At 40.5% G+C, this 22,753-nt stretch overlaps 2 protein-coding genes across 6 annotated transcripts; one reads left to right on the top strand and one right to left on the bottom strand.

The window, feature by feature from the left end:
• Positions 1-1,526: 1,526 nt before the first annotated feature.
• gpr155a (G protein-coupled receptor 155a) lies at positions 1,527-15,654 on the top strand. Of its 4 annotated transcripts, none has more exons than XM_033613672.2 (16): positions 1,527-1,778; positions 1,989-2,500; positions 3,690-4,089; positions 4,420-4,588; positions 4,688-4,843; positions 5,766-5,849; positions 5,960-6,080; positions 6,215-6,299; positions 6,639-6,729; positions 7,313-7,493; positions 8,447-8,536; positions 9,564-9,694; positions 10,124-10,219; positions 10,307-10,371; positions 10,497-10,634; positions 11,625-15,654. In XM_033613672.2, exons 2-16 carry the CDS (start codon positions 2,068-2,070, stop codon positions 11,818-11,820), a joined length of 2,436 nt encoding a protein of 811 aa, XP_033469563.1. In that variant the 5' UTR covers positions 1,527-1,778; positions 1,989-2,067; the 3' UTR covers positions 11,821-15,654. The 4 variants fall into 4 exon arrangements, with proteins under 4 accessions (XP_033469563.1, XP_033469572.1, XP_033469554.1 ...); XM_033613681.2 differs by having other exon boundaries at positions 7,313-7,508; positions 14,761-15,654; XM_033613663.2 differs by having other exon boundaries at positions 7,313-7,508.
• Positions 15,029-22,347, bottom strand: scrn3 (secernin 3). 2 transcript variants are annotated; one of them, XM_033613708.2, is made up of 8 exons: positions 22,229-22,347; positions 21,833-22,001; positions 21,518-21,699; positions 21,114-21,313; positions 16,506-16,718; positions 16,244-16,406; positions 15,965-16,145; positions 15,029-15,855 (listed from the first exon to the last, which is right to left on the bottom strand). In XM_033613708.2, exons 2-8 carry the CDS (start codon positions 21,986-21,988, stop codon positions 15,694-15,696), a joined length of 1,257 nt encoding a protein of 418 aa, XP_033469599.1. In that variant the 5' UTR covers positions 21,989-22,001; positions 22,229-22,347; the 3' UTR covers positions 15,029-15,693. The 2 variants fall into 2 exon arrangements, with proteins under 2 accessions (XP_033469599.1, XP_078030635.1); XM_078174509.1 differs by having other exon boundaries at positions 22,248-22,289.
• Positions 22,348-22,753: the final 406 nt, after the last annotated feature.

Genomic DNA, 22,753 nt, shown 5'->3' with positions numbered 1-22,753 from the left:
ATATAAATGCAGATTTTCCTCCCACGCAGGATTAGCTCAACAGTGTTTAGAGGTGCCTCTTCACACATCCAGCAGACATGAAGCAAAGATACAAATCAGTGCGGTGAGACAGAACCAAAATATAAATTGCTGGCCATAGCACAAAAACAAAAAAGCTGAGGGACAGTGTAGAGCTGAGAAAGATAAGATAATTGATTAGCCTACTGCAGCTTAAACTGAATAAATAAAACATGAAAACTCCAAATCATCACAATAACTTTGGTGGGTGTAGGTTGGGATGTATGGGGGGTGAGATGGACTCATGACCTGTGTCCAACAGACCATTTGTTTGTTGTTTTTACGTGTGTCTCATGATCAGTGGCGGATTTTCCTGGACTGCAAAAATCAGATTTTTAGAAAATATTTGATTGCATTTTACTGTGTCAGTTTTATTTGAATATGCAGCAGGGACAGAGAGGGTAATTTGTTGTTTTATTTTAGCGATGACATTACTGTTTCCTGTAGTGTTTAACAGACAATCAAAAATGCTTGATGCAAAGTGCTGCACAAAGATGTTAAAACATTGTATGTGGAGAGCATTAGAGTAAGAGAAAATGAAAAAGCAAAAGCCATTCATGGCTTAACAGAGACAATTTCAAACACAAGTAGACACAAATCGGCTTCACTATAACACGCAGCATTCACAGACAACCACTTGCTTTTGCTGGACACATTTTACCCACAAATACCACATGCTAATGATTTTAGCACAAGCCTGTGGCATTTTACATATACAAATTAATCTGGCAGCTAGCGAACTTTTCCTCTTCTCATATGAAGCCAGGAATAATCCCCAAGTATAAATCCCCGCATGATAAATCACACAAAAGATTCAAAATGTTATTTTTGTGGAGGCTTTACTGTCTTTATAATTTATTGTTTCTTATCTGTGAAATTAAAGTAAATAAAAGCTTTGGTCTGCATCACTGCAAGGTGTAGTTACATTTCTGGGGAGGTGCATGCCAGGCTACAGCGTAGGGTACGGCGTCAATTCAACACAGAAGTATAAATTCCACCTTAGCCTCCTCAAGTGCATCACTATTAGGTGTGTAAAGTCAGTGTCACCCAGTGGGCAGGATTGGACCCCCTGGCGGGCTGGTTTTGGCCCCTGGGCTTTATGCTTGACACCCCTGAAATAAGCAATAAATAAAATAGGCTAGTTTTGCACCAATTTACAACTGCTTCACGGTGCAATGTGCAAACAAGTTTTTGTGGTGAAGCCTCATGAGTCCATACATAAATTTAAAAGCCATTTAAATACAGGGGAGACTTGGAAATTCAGTATGTGTCCAAATCAGCTTGCTTTAGGGGTAATCAAGAACAAGTGTGTGACTTCTTCTGGCTCATTAAGACGCATGATTGCATGTTAGCATGTTGAACTCTGAAAACAAGTTTTCTGCCTGATGTAATCAGGTGGAATAAGCCCCGCCCCTTTGCCCCTCCGGATAATGTGATTGGTTGATACGTTGTTGACAAATCAGGGATTATGAAAGTTGCTGGGTTGGGCCTAAAGTAAGATAACACCTGTGTTACAACACACGTTTACAGTCAGGTTTCCCAGAGTTATGTGAGTTTTCTTTTACAGCAGTGGACTTTGAAGTTTTGTAATGAAGTTAAGTAAGTCGTAGTATTGTCGGCGACGCCGTGGGTCTCGGTTGACAGGCTAGCTAACGGCTAACGGCTGCTACTCCTGAGATTTGTCTGACACATGGTACATGAAGGGTCACAGCTGCACTCGGGTGAGCAACTTTAATAATTGTATTGACACTCAAGTGTTTGTTGGCTGTTTGGTTACAGATTTACTATCGTTATCTGTCGTAAAAGAGTTGTGTCGGTTAACTAACGCAGTTACCTGATAACGTTACATCGCACCAGCCCATTTAACGGCTGTGACGGCTAACGCAGCTACTTTAACTCCTCCTTTGACTGTAGCTTATTTCCCTCTTCAGTGTCTGGCAGTGCCGAGCAGGGCATTAACATGACTGCAACCCAGGCGTGACAGGTGACAGTGGAGGGAGGATAAACACGATGGACGCACCGGACACCAACTTTTCACATAAAGAGGAAAACCCATGGGAAGACCTGGACCCCCCTGCTCTCTCAGGCAGCATGTCCATAGACAAGCTCCTACCGGCTCTCTTGGAGTGCTTTGGGATCATACTATGTGGATACATCGCAGGGAGGGCAAACATCATCACGTCCACCCAGGCCAAAGGTTTGGGCAATTTTGTGTCCAAGTTTGCCCTCCCAGCGCTGCTGTTCAAGAACATGGTGCAGCTGGACTTTGGTAATGTCATCTGGCCTTTCCTGTGGAGCATCCTCATCGCCAAAGTGTCTGTGTTTTTCATTGTCTGCGTCCTCACGCTGATAGTTGCCAGCCCTGAGAGCCGCTACAGCAAAGCTGGGCTCTTCTCAATATTTGCCACCCAAAGCAATGACTTTGCCCTGGGATATCCCATTGGTGAGTATAATGCATGTAAGCCTGCCACCCACAGTGCTTTTCATTCACTGCTGCAACTGTAATCATGCTGTCCCAATGTTTGCCCATCCACCAGACCTAAAGTATAATTATGTGTATGCACTGTAAACTACTTTAGCAAACTGAACTGGATACCACTGCTTTCAGGGCCCTCCCTCATGCAAAAAAATATACCAAGAGTGGGATCTGAGCAAAGCAGGATTCGTTATTTTGCACTCGTATGCATTTGCAGAAATTTAAACACACCTCTGATCATGCTTATGCTCAGCTACCTGTAGTTGAAGTGAACAGGGGACACAAAGTAATGTTATTGTGTATTAATGGTGTGTGTACGTGTTTCCTTCTCAGGCTGTCATAGGCAAATGAGTAAACCCACTTAAGCTTGACTGACTGCCTGACAAATATGCAAATCTCAAATAGAGTGGACATTAATTTCAGCAGTTGTTCCTCATTCAAGTGAGGCAGAATTCATAGCAACATCAGCTTCTTCCTTAACCATTCTTTTTACATTCGATAATCTAGTGGTGACATTTCCTTCAAGTACCTTTTGTTTAGCTCTTACTGCAGTGACTCAAACGTCAGTTCCAGTATTCCCCTCCATTTTCAGGAACTTCCAGATTTGAAGTGTTGTTCTGCTTCATGTTGAGAGTGAGAGGAGACTCTCGCTCTCACAGAGAAGTTTTTAAATATAACTTTTTATTTGAGGCCATTTGAGTCTCGCTCCAGCATTTTACTTTTTAGAGTGGGGTTTATTAAGGCAGATATGAACAGTTGTGCGTCATGTGAAGGTGCCCAAATTAACAGATTTTTCTTTGAAGGAAGGATTTTAAAACCTTTTTGACCCAGGCATGTGCTGCCACAGCCACGCCTGCTTTCAAACATAACAACACAGAGGCATCCCGCATAACACTCGCTACCTCCATTATTTGTACAGTCTATGGTAGCACTTCAACCCAGGGACCATATGTGTAAATGCGTCTTTCACATGAAAAAGTGTGTAAACCAAAGTATTTCTGAGCAGCTTTGTGTGTATGCAGCCTTGTAGTGTGAAATCCAGGTGAAGTTTCATACATGACTTTCTTAACTGCTTTTGTGCTGCATGCTCCAACAAGTCAAACATGCCAAACAGGGTTTGTAATATTGAGAAATCTGTCTTCATCTTTATCCACAGTTGAGGCCCTGTACAAGAGCACATACCCAGAGTACCTCCAGTACATCTACCTGGTTGCACCTGTGTCCCTGATGCTTCTAAATCCCATTGGCTTCGCCTTCTGCGAGATCCAGAAGTGGAAGAACCAAGGGAACCACCAGCAGAGCAAACTTGTCATTGTGGGACTTGTAGTTTTACAGGTCCTGAAGAACCCTATAGTGTTCATGGTCGTCATCGGCATCATCGCCCATTTTGCCCTGCACCAGACAATTCCTCCCTTCATGGCTGAGTTTGTGGACGGCTTGGCCAACTCTTTTGGGGGAGCAGCACTGTTCTACTTGGGTCTCTCCATGGTGGGACAGCTGGGGAAATTAACCAGATCCACAGTGGTGACGCTAATATTACTCATTACAGCAAAACTGTGAGTGAAAAAAGACCTGACGATGATGATTTAGTGCTATCAGCTGACTTCTTTATAATAAGACACACTTCAGGAGTGTAGAGAGTCAGCAGGTTCGAGCTTTGTGATGTGCTCCCAACGTGTTGTTTTGAGCTTGTGGTTTGGGTGACTCAGACCTTTCTTAAACCAAAAGCCGTTTACCACACAGATGACATGTTAAGAGGTCTCTGGGGTGGAAGTGATAATAGCTAGTGTATATAAATATTTCAGTAGCACTGCATTGTTCAGGGTAGTGTTAACTAACCCCTCAAACAATGGTTCATGACACCAGTCTTTTGATTTGACTTTCAGGTTGTTGATGCCCCTGATTTGTAAGGACATGGTGGATCTGCTGGACAATAGCAACAGCACTGCCATGAACCACTCAAGCCTCTCCAATTATGCCTTTCTTTATGGAGTGTTTCCCACTGCGCCAAGTGTGGCCATCTATGCTGTTTATTACAACACAGAGCTAGAAGTTGTGAGTTGCTTCAATCTACCTACCAACCTCATACCCACCAGATACTGAACCACTTTTTGTCGTCGTAACTCACCATACATGATTTCTGTTTCCCAACAGGTAACCTCTGGAATGGTGATCAGCACTTTTCTCTCAGCTCCAATAATGTATGTTTCTGCCTGGTTACTGACGATACGTTGGATGGATCCCCAGCTACTGATGAATTCACTGCAGAATGTCAGCTTTAACATAAGCATAGTGAGCTTGGTTGCACTGGTGAGTCGCGACGAGACACACATGTCAATTAAGTGTGATATGTGTATACTTGTTGGCTAAATGTTCTCTAACTGACCTTCCATGAGCTGGTTCTTTTCCGCCAAGGAGGTTATGTTTTCGCCAGCGTTTTTTTGCGAAATAACTCTAAAAGTTTTGAACGGATTTTGATGAAATTTTCAGAAAAGGTTGATAATGGGACAGGGAACAGATGATACAATTTTGGTGGTGATCGGTTGAAGCGAAGTGGATAAAATAATAAAATGGTGGGAAATCTGAGCTGCTTGGCGGAGGTCTGCGCTCTCCGAGTGCTTTAGTTTATTTTTGGTTTATCTCAGTATGTGGAAACTAAGGTCAAAGTGAAGTCATGCTTCATAATGCATTTGTTACAGCATGCTCTGCTTGAAAACTGAAACCAGTTTGGCCTGCCATGATTATAGTTAGTTATTCCTATAACATGGCACAGTTCACTATTGCTAATTACACATCTCCTGTTCATTCAATGCTGAATGAAATGACAGTACTAAAATCTAGCTTCTTGTTAGACATTAAAAGGCTCAGTCATGTAGAAGATGTGTGGGCAAACAGATGCTTAACTGACTGATAGACCTACTTCCTCATTTCATTAATTATCACTTTCAGGGTATCTTTAAAGGAACCTGCAACTCGTTACTATAAACATTGAATAATCTTTGCAGTGATGAAACACGTTCACACATTTTTTGTATTCTGCATTATCTCGTACTTTAATTGTTCATCTTTAGTGTTGCTTTAATATGTCACTCTGTTGAACAATTTCCGCTTTCTTACGCTTTGAAACTGAATAATTTGCCAGCAATGATTAATATTAGCTGTGTTTAGCATCTCTGCAAAAGAGTTTTGCAGGTAAATATGAATAATAAGAAAAATGTGTTTTCTCTGTCAGGTGTGGACGATTACTGTCATGTTTTTAAGTAAGAAATTCAAGAGGCTACCTCACATGTTTACAGTCAACCTTTTCTTGGCACAGGTGAGCACTTGCACATAATCTCTAAATTGATTTGAAAGAAAAAGAAATCCTACCAGTAGGTGTAACTTCACATGAGTAAATGCTTGTATTTGTTACGCCGCGGTCTCTAGATTCTAACTTGTGTCGGGATGATCTTGTGGAACTTTGTGGTGAAAGAAGACAACTTTGTCGGGCAGGTCCTGACGTTCACATTAGTGTGTACCTCACTCTACAGTACCTATGTTTGGTCAGGTATGATATGCATGCACACAACCATCCACCTACATTAAGCTCACATTACACTGCATTAATTCATCTTGGTGAGCTCTGAGATCTACAGTTTGATTGCTAATTTTGTAATGCTCATTTTTTTTTTGTCATTTTAGGTTTAATAGCACTCTCTCTTGTGCTCCTGAGAGGATTTGAGGATGTGAAAGTTTCACCAGGCCTGTTTGTCATTGCAGGCTGGGGGTGAGTCACTTAAAAGAAGACTGAACACAGAAATGAAACTAAGCTTGTTTGTCTGTTCCACTGAGAGGTGGAGCCCCAACCAGAATACCTGCCCCACAGTAGAATTAACATATTGGACAGTATTTGCATACATTACCATATACCACATAAAACTATGATCAGGAGTACCGAGGGTGATTGTACAGGGGTAATGATGCCTCACTTTAATATAAATGATCGAACAAACTTTTTAAATTCCTGCAAATTTAGTCTGCGATTCAGTGTGTTTGAGCTGGTTTATGTTTTTGCATTTTGATACTGTCAGTGATTTTGCTGTATTTTTTTTCTTTATTAAAACAGGGTTCCAGCCTCAGTAACTGCTGTATTGCTTATTTCTGGGCAAAGAATGTCTGACACAATTGACTCTGCTTTCTTTTATGGCACCCCACAGGTAACACCATAAATCATTCTTTTTTTTTCTGCCATTTAAAGGTCCCGTACTATAAAAAGTCAGATTTGCTTTTTTTTTATTATTATTATTATTACTATAAAGCAAGTATAGATGCTTTGTAAGAATTGTGAAGGTATCAGAGCACTCAATCCACAGACAAATGCACACAGTCCATATTCAGAAACTGTGCCTTTAAACGAGCTGTCAGGACTTCAATGCAGTTGTGATGTCACAAGTATATTATATAAAGGCAGAAAGTGCTGTGACAGTGCTGTTACAGTCATTCCCTGGCTGCAGTAACAGTACAGAGAACGCAGATGTGAAAGACCCGGAAACGCTAACCAATCAGAGCAAACTGAGCTTCAAGAAACAGGTGGTAAAATGGAGTGTTTAAAACGGAGGATGATTAAAGGTATATTCATGCAGCCATTAACATCAAAGCATGTAAACACATTCTAGTAGAAACCCAAAATACAAGTATGAACCTTAAAATGAGAATAATGTGGTACCTTTAAGAACTGTTTTTGAACCCGAGAGAATTTCTTAAAAGCTTGCATGTCTGTATTTGTGCGTTCTTTGACAGATAATCTGCACCACAGTCGTAGTTGCCCTCAGCATACTGCTGGGAGGAAGCTCTCTAGTTTGTCTCAGCAGAGGAAGCTGGGCCCAAAACGACCAAATCCAAGAGGGAAACTCCGCAGAGGACCTTGTGACTGAGGTTGAACCAGATAACCAGACTCTTTTTGAGCCAGTCACCACATCAGGTGATCCCAACAGAGGTACTTTGCTTTGTGGAGACCATTTCACTGAGACCTTTATTCAACATTTCAGTATTTGTTTGAATATGTCACCTTGATGACACTGAATAAATACCAGGTTGCCAAGTATAATAGTGTAGTGACATTATCAGAGCACATGGTGATCACTAGAACATACAGAGGCGGTTGTAACATCTAAAATGGTTTGTCAGTCATCAAAGACTAAGTTGAAAAGAAAAGTACAATCAAGAATCCAAAGTCAGGACTAACTCTTCTTATCTAGAAGTCATCTACAGCAAACTGCTACATAGGCAATACAGCTTCTGTCACATATTCTTTCTCCTGCAGATAATTTTCAGTTACACGAGTAGAAAAAGCCTCTGCAGTTACAAAGTCACTAAGTATACACTAAACTAAAAAGCAGGAACAAACTTTTTGGATGTCATTATCTTGAGGAAACATGATAACTGAAGTTCCTGATAAGTTTAGTTAGTTACATAAGTAAAGGCTGAACACATTATCTCTCACAATGCAGCCATAGAAACAGATCTTTGACTTGTAATTGAGCCACCTGGAGTAAAGTTTGTTACTTTAAAGGAGAGGGAATGGCTAGATTCATTGGTCTTACACTACAAAACATGCAAACCAGTTCTGCAAGTGTTGAAGGGAAACACTTATTTGTTACATAAGTGTGATGTGTAGGATACTAGGTCGTCACAGTATATCATGACTCTAAACACTCCTGTTAACTCAAGATATTGAAGATATATTTATATCATTTGATAAAATGTGAGACTGCATGCACTAATATTACCTCTCTGCTTCATTATGGTATTATTTTTGTATTACTTATATTTCTCATATATTGTTGTATGTACGTTGTGCCTCCAGTGTGAGCTGGGAGGACACTGTAGCAGCATGGCAAAGTATTACTCTCACTTTTATCTTCTTGTTATCAGCGTGCCTCATATGTGAGTGTGCGCCACCCCAGCCCATGCCTGACATGATCATCAGCACAAATATGAACGGCACACCAACCACACTCTCAGGTACTGTTCTGATAAGCAGCAGACGTGCATTTTAATTATGCAAGAATTTAAAATGCATTAGAGCTAAAATTGGTAACGTTTATTAAAGTGTCATATTTGCTGAAACTGTCACTTTTATTCTGTCTGTGAAGAGAATAATTTCCCCTTTCTTTCTAGTGCTTCTAATGGCATTTGCAGGAATCTACATTGGCACACCAAAAACAACCAAGCAGAGCCAAGAAGTCTCGAACTCAGCTGTCAGTCATGTCAATCCCTGTCAAACTAGGCAGTGCTGATCAAACATGAATCAAGATTCTGTTACTGCATTGCCTATTTTTCACCTCAGATGGTTTCAGAAACACATTTTAGGGTACTGTTTAGCTGTAAAATGAGATCAGTACCAAGCACTGCCCACTGGCCAGAATAAACGTTCTTATTTTACAGCTAAACAGTACACTAAAATATGTTTCTTAAGACATTTGAGGTGAGAAATAGGCAATGCAGAAACAGAAATTTGTCAGTTTGACCACAGTTAAAGAGCAGGAATTGACAGCTGCGTTTAGACACTCTGCTCTGTTATGTTGTTTTCATTCATGTGCCTAAAGGCTGTTAGAAATGTGACAAGGAAATAGAGTAGGCAGATGAGAATTTTTTTTTTTCCTCAGGTTATTTGTCTCAGTTAGTGCTGTATGGATATAGTGACAGTTTCAGCTACCAACTACAGTTTTAAACCTCAATCTGTAAAACCTAAACATCACACAAGAATTATAATCATTGAAGAATGTACAGCTTTTTTTTTCTTAAGTTTTTTTTGGGGGGGGGGGGGCATTTTTAAGCCTTTAATCGATAGGACAGATGAGCGTGAGGGGGGGGAGAGAGAGAGGGAGTGACATGAAGCAAAGGGCCACAGGCTGGAGTCGAACCTGGGCTGCTGCGGCAACGGCCTTGTACATGGGGCGCCTGCTCTAACACTAAGCCACCGACGCCCCAAAGAATGTACAGCTTTTAATTAAAATGAAGTGTTTCTGTGTTCTGCTGCCACCCTCAGGTCATTGTGAGAACAGCTGTGCATCTACTGACTGCCTGCTCGTCCAAGTGGAGGAGCTGCAACAGGTCGCAGACAGACAAGTGGCCCGTCATGTGCTCTTATGTCTGCTCCTGACTGTCAGCTTGCTCGCTGTGAGTAAACCACCACCTTTCACTTCTACAGTGACATGAAGTCAGCCTTACTGCCTGCATCATTATATTTAGTGCATCACAAACCAAATCAGACACAAATGGCCGGGCTGTGTAATTTCCAGCTCACTCACTCAGTGTCAGAGGAAGCCTTCGCCAAAGAAACACAGTAGAAAATTATTATGTTTAGATTATTATTATAAAAAACATATTAAATAAGCCTAGTAAATACCAATAAATTGTGTGGCTTGTGGTTAAATGTTTCTGTGAATGTAAAGATGTTTATATTTTAAGGCAGCTCAGCTCACATATTTTTCTGTCACTGACACCTGATGTAGTGAGTTGTTTCACTTAGCTGGTTCTACAAGTTGGTTTTTTTTTTCTAGTTTTACATCTAATACATAAAATCCCTCTATATTCCTGTTACGGCAGAATCTGTCCAGCTGCTTGTGGGTGCTCTTCAACCCTGTTCCTGGTCGACTCTACTTGGAGCTGCAGTTCTTCTGTGCTGTGGCCAACTATGGACAGGTTGGTCTTCCAGATACTGTGGTACCAAGATTGTGAACATTAATCATCACAGCAGCACCAGTTTCATCACATGTTCTCTATCACCAGGGTTTTCTCTCCTTTGCTCTGTTTGGGCTGGACAAGCATTTAATTATAGTGCCATTTAAGAAGAGGTAAAGAAGATTTACGTTACAAAACAACGCCACACTCTCACATTAAGTTTTTTATACGCACAAAATACCGTATGTACTGTGTAAATATACGATGTGTTTATTTTGTCTTTGTGAATGGTGTTCAGGTTATACAGTCTGTGGTATGGGAGGAAGCAAGAGGAGCAGCCACAGACCGATTTACCTGAGGAAATCAGGATGACTTGCACTCAGTTCACCAAATACCACAAGGACCAGTGTTTTCATGACATTGTCAAAAAAAGAAGGTGAGTGCATATCGTCTTACTCACCGCAGCTCTGGTCAGAGGATGATGAGAAATGTCTTGAATAAACACGTTCTCTAAATGTGTGGAGAAACAAGTCCTGGGGTCAGATGCATAAACAGTGTGTAAGCACAAAAACTGTGCATGCACCTTTTCCCACACATTAAGTGATATTTATAAAGTAAGAGTGTGCGGTGAGAATGTGCACAGTCATTGTTCAAACCAGGCATACACATGGTTTTAGCTGAGATAGCTGCAGGTGATGTAAGGACAAGATTAAGGGATGGATAATATTGGTTCAGGATTTCACTGATTGTGTTATTTTTGAGGCCACACAATCATCTCCATGTAAATGACTGTTACATGTTGTCACTTGTAGCACTACTTACAGGCAGTTTTAACATGAGCACCATGGTTACGTTATTGATTATCCCCCTGACGTTTATTAACAGTGATGATTGAGATATTACTGCGATAATGGTTTGCAGAAATGTAATGAATTACTGGTACATAATACACAAGTTGCCACAACTTACAGGATGACAGCTGTTGAAGAACTTAGTCGATGCTACACAAGTCGGTGAAATTGCACTTTCTTTACCAAATGTCTCATTGACAAATTTAATGAGTAGTGGAGGGACACAAATATTGATGTGCACACTGATATTTGAGGGCGTTTCTACATCCATTTATGGCTAACTGTGGGTGTGAAAATTGTGTGCATGCCATGCACCCTATGCCACAATTATCAAAATTCACAAAACAGACAGCTTTCTAAATGTTATGAAAAGATTGTGTATGCATATTTCTGTTTGTGTGCGAAACAGTTTGTCGTAACTCTGCATCTCTCCCCTAGTCGTCATTCACAAAGACTATACTTAAAAAAAACTGTTACTTCTTATAGTTTTGTTGCATGTGGGCTCTGTTTGCTTCTTCTCTCTTCCTTCTAAAAAGTCAACAAACCTTTGGGTGAATGCTTCTTTTGACTTTCAGGTGTGGGAAGAGGACTATGGTGGAGTGTTTTCTTGGCTGTGAACTTGTAGAGTGGCTCCAGCAGGTGGGCTTGGCTCAGGACCAGGGTGAGGCGGTACTCTATGGGACGCGGTTACAGCAGGGCGGTGTGCTCCAGCACATCAGTAAGGAGCACGATTTCCAGGACAGTCGCCTTTACTACCGCTTCATGACATAAGTTACAAAGTAAAGATTTAATGGCATTTCAATTGAGAAAAAATGACAATGCAAATACATCTTGTGCTCGGGCAGCAGGAAGAAAAATGCTGACATTTCAAACTGTATTTGCACTGCCTTGCTCTGTGCACATCCTGTACAGTACAGCGTTTCACAGTACAGCTTTGTGCAGTGCAACATCCCGGTCAAGTGTTGGAACAGACCGTAGTTGACTGTGATGTTGGGTGTGTTCAGATGAGCTTGAACCTTAAAAACCAAACAGGTCAGGGAGTAATCCATCATGTGGAGTTGATCTTAAAGGGAGTTTCTTTTTTTGTGACAACCTGTCTTATTTTTGCAGTTTTACTTTTAACATTTCACTCAGCAGGATAACTGCTAAGATTTTGAGTTGCGGCAACATTGCTACAGCAGCCAATCAGGACAGGAACATGAGCTGTCAGATGATCATACATATACAGTAAACGCCCCATTTGCCAAATTATCAAAACCATTTATTTTGAGGTAAAACCTAAAGTGGGAGTACTTGAAAAGGCCATTATAATCCCTATAATCAATGTGTGGATGCGTAGCTAGCACTTAATTCTGTAGATTAGAATTTAATCAACACTTATTTAATCTTCAAATTGTTACTGACATCAACAGTAGGCAGTAATAATTCAAAGATGTGCCTGTTTTCCTTTCAAGTTAATATTTAAGTTGTCTGTTTTCCTCGTGCTGTTTGACTCTGCTGTAGTGATGTTGCTGCTTCCTTTAATCTGCAATGAAGCTAATGAGTTCAGTATGAACCAAAAAGGGACTGACAGCCCAAACTGCAAAAATAAGAGCCATGATGCTTTCTATTAATATGCCTTTTCAAGAATAACACAACAGGTAGTGTAAATCTCAAAAGGGTAAAATAAGACATTGCTGCTTTTTAAAGACTTTTTAAAGTATTTTATGCAATCAGCACATCAACTTGGGGCCTCATGTACAAAGGGTGCATACGCACAAAAACGTGGCTGAGAAGCTGTTAGAATAAATAAATGTGAAAACAATTAGTCCTCAGAGTGATGTGCACATCAGAGAAACATCAACAATTAACATTGATGAACAATTAACACCGCCGCGTGTCTGCAATTAGATGAATGGATATAAAAGCATGCGCAAAGTGGTGCCGAAAATACCGTTAACAACAACGGCTGCTTTAGCAGTAGTAGAAGATTTGTAAATGGTGCAATACGAAGAGAGCGTGTGTTCAGAGACAGATGGCACCGGCTCATCAGCTGCTTTAGGTTCCTGAGGCCTGTCCTCCTGGAACTGTGCGCAGAGCTGCAGCCGGCAGCGCGACACGGCGAGGAGCCATGCGCTGCCTGTATCCATACAGGTTCTGACCACACTGGGGTTCCTTAGCTCCAGGGGCATTCCAGAGGGAGCTGGCCGACCGATCGGGACTGTGCCAGTCGACCCTGAGCCGAGCCATGCCAGCTGTGTGGGACGGAATTATCCGCATGTCAGCCAGGTATATCAAATTCCCATAGCGGAACAGGCCAACATTAAAGCGCAGTTTGCAACGACAGCCGGTTTTCCTAACGTTATCGGAGCTATCGACTGCACACACATGGCTACAGTATAAAAGCACAATCACAGGATGAATTTGTTTCTGTCAACAGGAAACATTTTCATTCGATCAATGTACAGATCATATATGATGCGCAAATGCAATTAATCAACACTGTGGCGAGGTGGCTTGGTTTAACGCACGATTCATACATTCTGAGTAACAGCATGGCTGGGAACAGACTACAAGCTGGCACTGTGCGCGATGGGTGCCTTCTTGGTGAGTAATTTATTTGTTTAATTGTCCTAACATTAATCCCCCTGATGCACACTGAGCATGTGCGCCCCCAAATATTATCCTGTCTTCACAGCATCAGTACTAGTCAGTGGTTAAAGTTAGTGACTTGCTGTTTTTTGCTGATTAAACTACAGCTTCAGAGTTTTCTAACAAGCCCCTGATTGTCTCTGTGTGTAAAGTACTCATGTCAATAAACCCGTGCGTAAAGTGTGACATTTCTTAATCAGCCACACCTTTTCCCCGGTGCACTTCTGCTTTAATTTACAACAATAGTGTGTGATCCGTGTAAGTGGTGTATAAAATTAACAAATGGAAACTGTAAATCCAGTTCACATAATTATTTGTCTGCTTTCAACTGACCCCAGGAGACTCTCTGTTCAAACGGGGTGAGCTCCTCCTCTCCTGTCCCCCCGCCTGTTTTAGCCACACTTTGGCGGTGGGCAGCCCTCCTCCGCTTCACGTCCACCTTAATGTCGGACAAGTTCTTTTTTAATTCTGCGTGGGTACGCTTTTCTGTCCCCACAGCATTGACAGGCTCACACACACTCTCCCACTCACTCACCTTGCGTTTTGTATTGATGCCGGAGGACAGCGTGCCAAAAAGTACATTTTTGTGCGCCTCCACTTCAGTGAGCATCTCCAGTTCGCATTCTGTGAAGTTTTTCTTTTTTCCCGCCTTACTCATTCTTTTGTTTTAGTTTTCTGATCGTGCAGAGAGGGGAATCTTAGGTGCAGGATTCATTTAAATATGATTTGCATATTTAAATAGGGGCGTGGACAGGGAGGGGCCGGGTACTCCAACATGTGCGCTCAATTCCGCGTTGATTGGGATGTACAAAGGAAATGTGCTTGGATTCATGTGTACGCACAGATTCATACATCTGGATATTTTTATGCGTACGACGTTTTCTGGATTTAAGCGTACGCCATGTTTCAGTAGGAAATCCACGCAAGTCTTTGTACATGAGGCCTCTGGACTTTCAGTTTTTATTTTATGTTGTGTCGCTGTGTGAGCAATAATGCACAAAGAGCTGTCCTCGTAAAACTTCTTATAGGTGCAGCCAAAAAATGCCTGCCTTCTGCTGAATGTATTATTTTGCTTTACAGGGACACTTTCATCACTCTTCTACCAAAGCCACTTGCCTAAAGGAAAAAAAGGGACGATGTGGTTAAATCTGCATCCATTTTTTAGTGCCTTTTTGTTGCCAGTAAAGTTTGTGAATAAGTTAGTTTCACCGGTTAGTGAACTGGAGATGGGGCATACAGCATGCTGTGATAACATGCAGTTTAATTTGCACTGAAGTAGAAAGGTGATTTATATGGTCTATGTTTGTGGTATCTCTGGTGGTTTGAAAAAGAAAAACAAGCATTTGCCATGTTTCAATGATATATTTTATTACTTTTTAAAAGCAAACTGAAAATTCAGTTTAAACAAACTAAAAAGCCATCATTACTAATAAATAACCAAATGAAATGAGTGTCAGAACTCAGCCAGGGCTAAATGAGCTGCTGTAATTGTTTTTTTTCCTCTCAGGTATATAGTAATATTTTGGAAACTAATTCTGCTAAATTATATTTTTTCTGGCTTTTTTAAGTGCAATGGTTTGTGTTTATTAATGACTAAAGCATGCATAAAAAGTGGTGTAAAAATGTCTTTTTAATAAAATACAATTTAATACAGTGTGTAGCACTGAGGTACTGTCAACGGCATTTGTTTTTATTTATTTATTATTATGTTGTTTTGTTTGTTTAATAAATTTTATTGCAGAACCCTCAAAACATGAACCACATAATGAATTTGTTCCTTACTGTATTTCTGGTCAATGCTTCAATACTGTCAACATTTAAGTTCAAATTGTACAACATGGGATATGTATATTTTACTGCCTCAGCATCCTTAACTGCTTAATTTTTAAGCAAAAATGTTAATTACTATTCAATGTGTTCTGATTTATGATACAAGCATGATTGTACTTGCACCTAAATAAAAGGTAAAGCTAGTGCTACTGTCGCTTTTGTTTGAAGACGTGTTTTGTGGTTTCAGCTCTTGCCGTACACAGCCATCTCTTCCTTAACAGACCTCGGGAACAGATTCGCCTGTAAATCCGGTTCCTCAATACCATGTGAGAGAAACTCCTCCATCTGTGTCATCTTCTCCTTCTCCAGCTGCCTCATACTTTCAGTGATCTTCCTTCCTCTGTCCTATAGACAAAAAAAAAAAATATGTAAGTACATTTATGAGTAGACGACTGCCACACTAAGCCGAGTGACAAATTTAGGTAAATTGCTTGGTTGAATTAAATTGTGAAACCTTGTAGGACTCGATGATGGCAGCCACCAGTTCATGTTTGACAAACAACTCATGTTTGCGGTCAGGTTTGCTCTGGAAGCGGGGTTTCTTCTTTACGGGGTCATCTGGACCGTAACTGGGAGAAGTCGTCTCCTTCAGCTCGATGGCGTTCTTCACAAAGATGAAAGGTTTGAATACAGACCTGTTGTGCAAAAGAATGACTCATTAAATCACCATTAACTGCTGTCAAAATAAATTAAAAATATGCCCAATCAGCTGGAGAGAGATCAAGCGCTTTACCTTTCAGGGTCTGGAGTCGCTGTAAAGTAGTGGACCCCTGGCAGAGCAGGATTCGTGGGTATCACAGACACCATACTTCCTGTCGACATGAACATGCCCTCCATGTTGATGCCACTGTCTTTATCCCTCAGGATATCCATCATCGTCTCAGCAGTGATGTGACCTTCAGGAAATATAATCAACACATGCATAAACAGTATTAAACATTGTGACTTTTTGCTCCTGCGTGTCAGTTCTCCACAGTGAAGTGTGTGTTACTAACCGTCGCTCTTCTGCAGCAGCTTCTTCCCCTCACAGTACCGGCCCCCAGAGGCTTCTATCCTGCCTGTAGTCATGAAGGAGTAGACCGTGGCAAAGTTGAACTGACTCTTTCCGTCCCACCAGCCCTTGCTTCGTGCATATTCCCTCATCTCTGGGTGTTCCTTGTCTATTTTAGTGGTTATGCCATACTGGTTCGAGATGTTGCGATATCCACCTAGACAATATTAAAACAACATGATTAGCCACTAATATTAAAACTAACCATTATTCAGTGGCCCCCTGAGCACTTCAACGTGTTGTTACAAACCTCAAAATGATTGTGCATCAATATACGTACTATAGATTCTTACAAGGCTGTTTAAAGCTGGATTAAGTTATGAGTACAGTGACACAAAATCAAAAGGAAGGCAGCTCTTAAGTGTAGAAAACTGAAATAATTTAAAGGCATTATGATCACAATGAAGGTTTGGACTGGCAGCTACAAGGAGAAGGACTACAGACTGTAGCCATCTTGGATTTTTGGGGCCAAAAGTGTCCCGAGGTGACCATATTTGGACAAGAGGATGGATCTGACTCACAGACTGTGGTGATGCCTTGCAGACATCCTGTCACTCAAGCAGCTATGCCCTTTATGTAACTTATGTTCATGTATTTATGTTTATGTCTTTATGTAACTTTAAGCCTTAATAAAATATTAACAGTAGAGTTATATGAAAATTCACCCATCATGCAGTTGTAATAAAGTGGAAAATTAGCTATAGAGACCAAAACTGTTTCTTGTACCAGACTGCAAACATGTTGATTTCTGCTTTAAAGTTGGAGATTTTAACATGGGTGTTAATGGGGACTGAAGTCACCATTAGAGGACCTAAAGTTAGTGTTGGGCACTTCTACGTTGGCTTCATTTTTCAGCCTTGGAGGATGCTGCTTAAGAAAGACCTGACTGCAGACAAGATGGCAGATGTCAACTTTTTTCACATTTAATTTGATTTGCCCGTTTTAGCCAACAAACACCTAGAAAGGCTATTTAACACAGAATATGTTAAATATTTTTCTCATAATCTATGAATTTGTTTATTGTTGAGAGCTCTACTGTGAAAACAGAGAATCTTGTGCAGAGATTTATTATTACTGGGGTAAATGTGACAATCATGATGCTGATACACTGGTAATATCCACTGGCACTTATTTAATGAATAGTATGACCTAATGATCGATGTAAAAGTAACTGTTCAAAGTATTTGACCTTATGTTAAAAAATGTTTTGTGTTTTCCAAGTGACAGTGAGAGTCCTGGAGAGCTGCGAGGGTTTTATCCAGTTTCATGCTGAAAAAGCTGCACTGATGGGAGACTGCTTAAAGGTTAAAAATAATGTGTTGAAATCATATGGGGCCTTGAGGGATTTTTGTGACCCCACATAGACTGAACAGATACTTGTAATGTAAAACTTGCCACTGAAATTTTTACACAGTTCACCTGGGATAAGCTTTACAATGTCACATTATTGTATCAGGAAATTTTGATGTATTTGATAATTTACATGATTGCTTATTTAAGTATAATGTCATAAATTAAGGTCTTAAACTATGGTGCGTTTGCAGTATACAGTCCCTGACAAAAGTCTTGTCACTTATCCAAGTTGTAGGAACAACAAATAATAACTTGACTTGTAGTTGATCAATTGGAATCAGAAATGGCTTATATGAAAGGCAAAGGCCTCTAGATTATGCTTATTATACCAAAATAAAGTTGTGCATCATTCACTGAGTTTTATCATTTAATTAGGACAGAAAGGTCAGATCTTGCTTGGACAAAAGTCTTGTCGCATACAAAAATAATGTACTGTAGAAATGATACTTTATTTTGAATACACAAACATGCTCCAATAACATCAGAACATAAAGTCATGGTGCCTTGGGAAAAAGAATTAATATCGTGTATGACTCCCATGAGCTTGGAGGACTGCATCCATACATCTCGGCAATGACTCAAATAACTTCATCTGGAAGTCATCTGGAATGGCAAAGAAAGCAGTCTTGCAGGACTCCCAGAGTTCATCAAGATTCTTTGGTTTCATCTTCCAAGCCTCCTCCTTCATCTTACCCCAGACATGCTCAATAATGTTCATGTCTGGTGATTGGGCTGGCCAATCCTGGAGCACCTTGACCTTCTTCACTTTCAGGAACTTTGATGTGGAGGCTGAAGTATGAGAAGGAGCACCATCCTGCTGAAGAATTTGCCCTCTCTTGTGGTTTGGAATGTAATGGGCAGCGAGAACCTCTTGATACCTCAGGCTGTTGATGTTGCCATCCACTCTGCAGATCTCTCGCACACCCCCATACTGGATGTAACCCCAAACCATGATTTTTCCTCCACCAAACTTGACTGTTTTCTGGGTGAATCTTAGGTCCATGCGGGTTCCAACAGGTCTTCTGCAGTATTTGCGGCGATTGGGATGCAGTTCAATGGATGATTCATCAGAAAAATCAACCTTCTGCCACTTTTCCACTGTCCATCCTTTCTGCAAGCTGTGGGCCTTGGCAAGTGCAACACGATTCTTTTGTTGTCTTCTGTTTAATGCTGGTTTGTGAGCAGTAATTCGGCCATGGAGACCATTGCGTGAGAGAATTCGACAAACTGTTCTGGTAGATACAGGGGTTTCTGGTGACCAGTTCTGATGTAGCTTTGCTGCAGTTGAAAAAGGGCTGGCCCTGGACTGCCGAAGCAACAAACGGTCCTCTCTAACAGTTGTCTTACGGGGTCTGCCTGACCTGGGCTTGTCATGAACGTCACCAGTTTCTTTTTTTATCCTCTCCACTTGACGTTTGGATACACTGAAGATGTCTGCCGCCTCAGCAGCAGACTTGGTCTTCAGGCTCTTGATGATCAGCACTTTGGTCGTGGTTGAATCTTTGGCATGTTGTCAGCGGTCAGGTTGCACTTCACATGAAGGTCTGGTGTGCTGGGGTTCTTTTTATACACACCTAGGAATGTGTTAATTACAGTATTTGTCACAGGTGGAGCTCTAATCTGTGATTGGTTGAATCGTTTAAAGACACGACAAGACTTTTGTCCAAGCAAGATCTGACCTTTCTGTCCTAATTAAATGATAAAACTCAATGAATGACACACAACTTTATTTTGATGTAATAAGCATAATCTAAAGACCTTTGCCTTTCATATAAGCTATTTCTGATCCCAATTGATCAACTACAAGTCAGGTTATTATTTGTTGTTCCTACAACTAGGATAAGCGACAAGACTTTTGTCAGGGACTGTATTGCCAAAAATAAGTGGACTCTGCTGTTCACATATGTTGTTTGCTTTTGGTAAGGCCCATTGTTTTTTATTTACATGTTCCGCTAGGGTCCATACTTTTAGTCATGCAGTGTACGTTGAGCTTCAGTCTGGTAAACAATATATTTCTACTGTACGATGTGGATTTCAAGTGATAAAGCTTAAAAGTAAAAATTAGTAATTAGCCATTATACATTTGGAGAGTTACACATTGTACGATCTTGTATGGTTGTTGAAACATTACAAACTGGACAAAGTCAAATATTAATTTAAGCCATAACATGTAAATTGACAACTGATGTCTCACATACTTCCAAAAAACAAACTAGTTAGTAACAAGGCTGCAGTTATACAAGCTTCTTTTCTGTTATAAATTGGGACAAAATCAAGACGTAGATGTTCAAATGTCTTTTAAATTAATCTAAAAACTTACTTATATTGTTTCAAATAACGATTAAAAATGAACCAGAGATTATATGAAAGGCAGAAAAAAAACTGGCTTCAGTAGTTGTAACTTATTTAAATAACATTTGCAAGGAAATGGAAGACATGGGCCTAAATCTGCTATTGACAGCTTTCAAAAAGCAACAAAAGCTACAACTTCCAGCCGCTGATGTAATGTGACTTTGGCTGTGGCTGCATCTAGAGCGTGACAGGTACTGTTTCTTTTTTGTTTGTTTTTTTAAAGGCCAATACCATTATTGATATTTGAAAGCTTCAAAATCAGTAAAATTTGGTTATTAAAGAACTGAAATCACAATATTGTACTGACAGGAACATTCTACAGCTGGAAAATGAACCAGCCAGTGCTCTCTGGTGGACAAACTATGTAATGGTGACTGATGCCAAACAACCTCAACATATCTGCGGCACTCTCTTTAGTGATGTGTTTCTCAGGTGACATTTACACAGATACCAATATATATGATATATTTTCTGATAAAAGATACTGTCCAATGTAATTAACCTCCTCAGGGGCTTTTTGTTATGAAGCTCCAAGCTTAATTTACCAAAAATGTAAGTATCCCACTATTGCTTGACGGTTAGGGTTTTTGGCTGACATAATTATTATGTCAGATGTAATGTCCACCTTTTTCTGCACTGCATTGGCCCCTTTCTCTTTGTGTTAATGACCACTGACCGTATATAAAGCTGCTGACCGGTTTAGGACGCCTACTTTTCAATGGTCTCTTTGTTGTTTTCGAATTACAGCCCATAATACTGCAAGCTAAACAATAAAATGCCTTTTGAACATATTCCATTGCCTTGTATTTCAATCTGTCACCTATTCTTTGTATTCTTTTTCCATTACCTTCCACTCTCTCTGCTGCCCAGTGCTTCCCAGATGTTTCCAGCAGCCATGCCTCCTTCCTGTCTGAGATGAGGAAGCTGTTGTGGTAGGTGAAGCTGCTCTCATCCTCCATGCAAGTTCCTCCCTGGCCATATTTCCCCAGCAGCTCAGTAATAACATCCACAGCTTTTTCAGCTGTATTGGCTCTCTCCAGTCCAAGCCTGGAAAATTGTAGAGTCACAGGTTTATGTTTTGCTTCGCCTATGAGTGTCTCTCACAAATGTATTCTGAACTGACAACTAGAAGAAAAAAACACCCCAAACTGTTTCTGGTTGGTACCGTGTCATTAAATTTCCCTTTGCACCTCTAGTTGAGGGTATTGTGACAAGAAACAGAGGCTTGGTAATACAAACAATTGCTTTTACCTGACAAGATCCATGCCGAGAAGAGCTTCATCATCATCTGCACTCTCTTTGCCCCACACTGCTTCATTTCCAATACACACTTGATGCTCATTTGCGCCCATTTCTGCACCCCATAGCCAGGCTGGTTTGCTCAACACAACTGCATAAGTGTGGGCCACCTGCTCAATCTCTATGTATGTACACTGTTCAGGAGATGAACAAGACACAGGGGCAAAACTGTTAATGGTTATCTATAAAGGCACTTCAACCAAGGTGCAGTCGCAATGTGGGAAATTGAAGGTTGGAGGGCAATAACAAGCTGTCTTTGTCACCTACCTCAACTTTCTCCCCTGCATCATAGTCGTTGGCAGGAAAATACACCACCTCCTGGACTTCATCACAAGGCCTGTCAGAGTTTTTCCCAAAGATGATGCGTTGTCCCTCAGTGGAGGGGGGCAGAGCCACGAAGGTATCACAGGAGGATGGGAGCATTTTGGATCACACACTTGCACAGAGTTAGCAGAAAGAACAATTAATTTCATTACGCATATCTGATGAACAACAGCCAATGCACTTTGCAACACCTTGAATACACCTTAGTGATATGAAATCAGATTTAAAGCTAAAAGTTAGCATCAAGTGTGCCGTTTAAAGTCAGGTTGACAGACGAAACAATGTGCAGTGCCATGTAAGGCTGTGAATATACTCATTATTAAAACAAGGTAACCTTACCTATGTTTACCAGTCTTACCGTGAGCTGTCACAGTAAGTTTCTATTCCCATGTCTGTTTCCATATGATCACATGGGTCAAAGTACACATACCCGGAAACAGTGCAGTCACGTGACCGAGCGGAAGTTAGTTTTATATTCGTAGTTATTAGCGTGTGATCATATAATGCAGAAAATCACGCCGGTTCTCACTTTTTATTTATTTTTATTTTATTTTTTTTACATTAGATTTGTTTGTTTGATTTGTATGTCTCATCCTTGATTATTTCGATAGCAGTTGTTGTTCCAAAAGCTTTATTACGTCCTTAAAAAAAATACAGAAACTCAATATTAATAGTTTTATTTATGTATTGCTGACAGATTTATCCTGAGACAGAAAATCCTTTTACAGAAATAATTATTTGCAATTTAATCTGCCATTTTTATCATCGAAATATATCAAGTATGACTGTAAAGCAGGTGGCCATTTAACTACAAAGCGTAAAAAAAGATGTAGCTTTTAGTTTATATTTTTTAAAATGACTTAG

The sequence above is a fragment of the Epinephelus lanceolatus genome, chromosome 14, assembly GCF_041903045.1.
Source record: "Epinephelus lanceolatus isolate andai-2023 chromosome 14, ASM4190304v1, whole genome shotgun sequence".
NCBI lineage: Eukaryota > Metazoa > Chordata > Actinopteri > Perciformes > Serranidae > Epinephelus > Epinephelus lanceolatus.
Note: the sequence above shows the minus strand (reverse complement) of the source record. Positions and strands in the feature narration are given on the sequence as shown.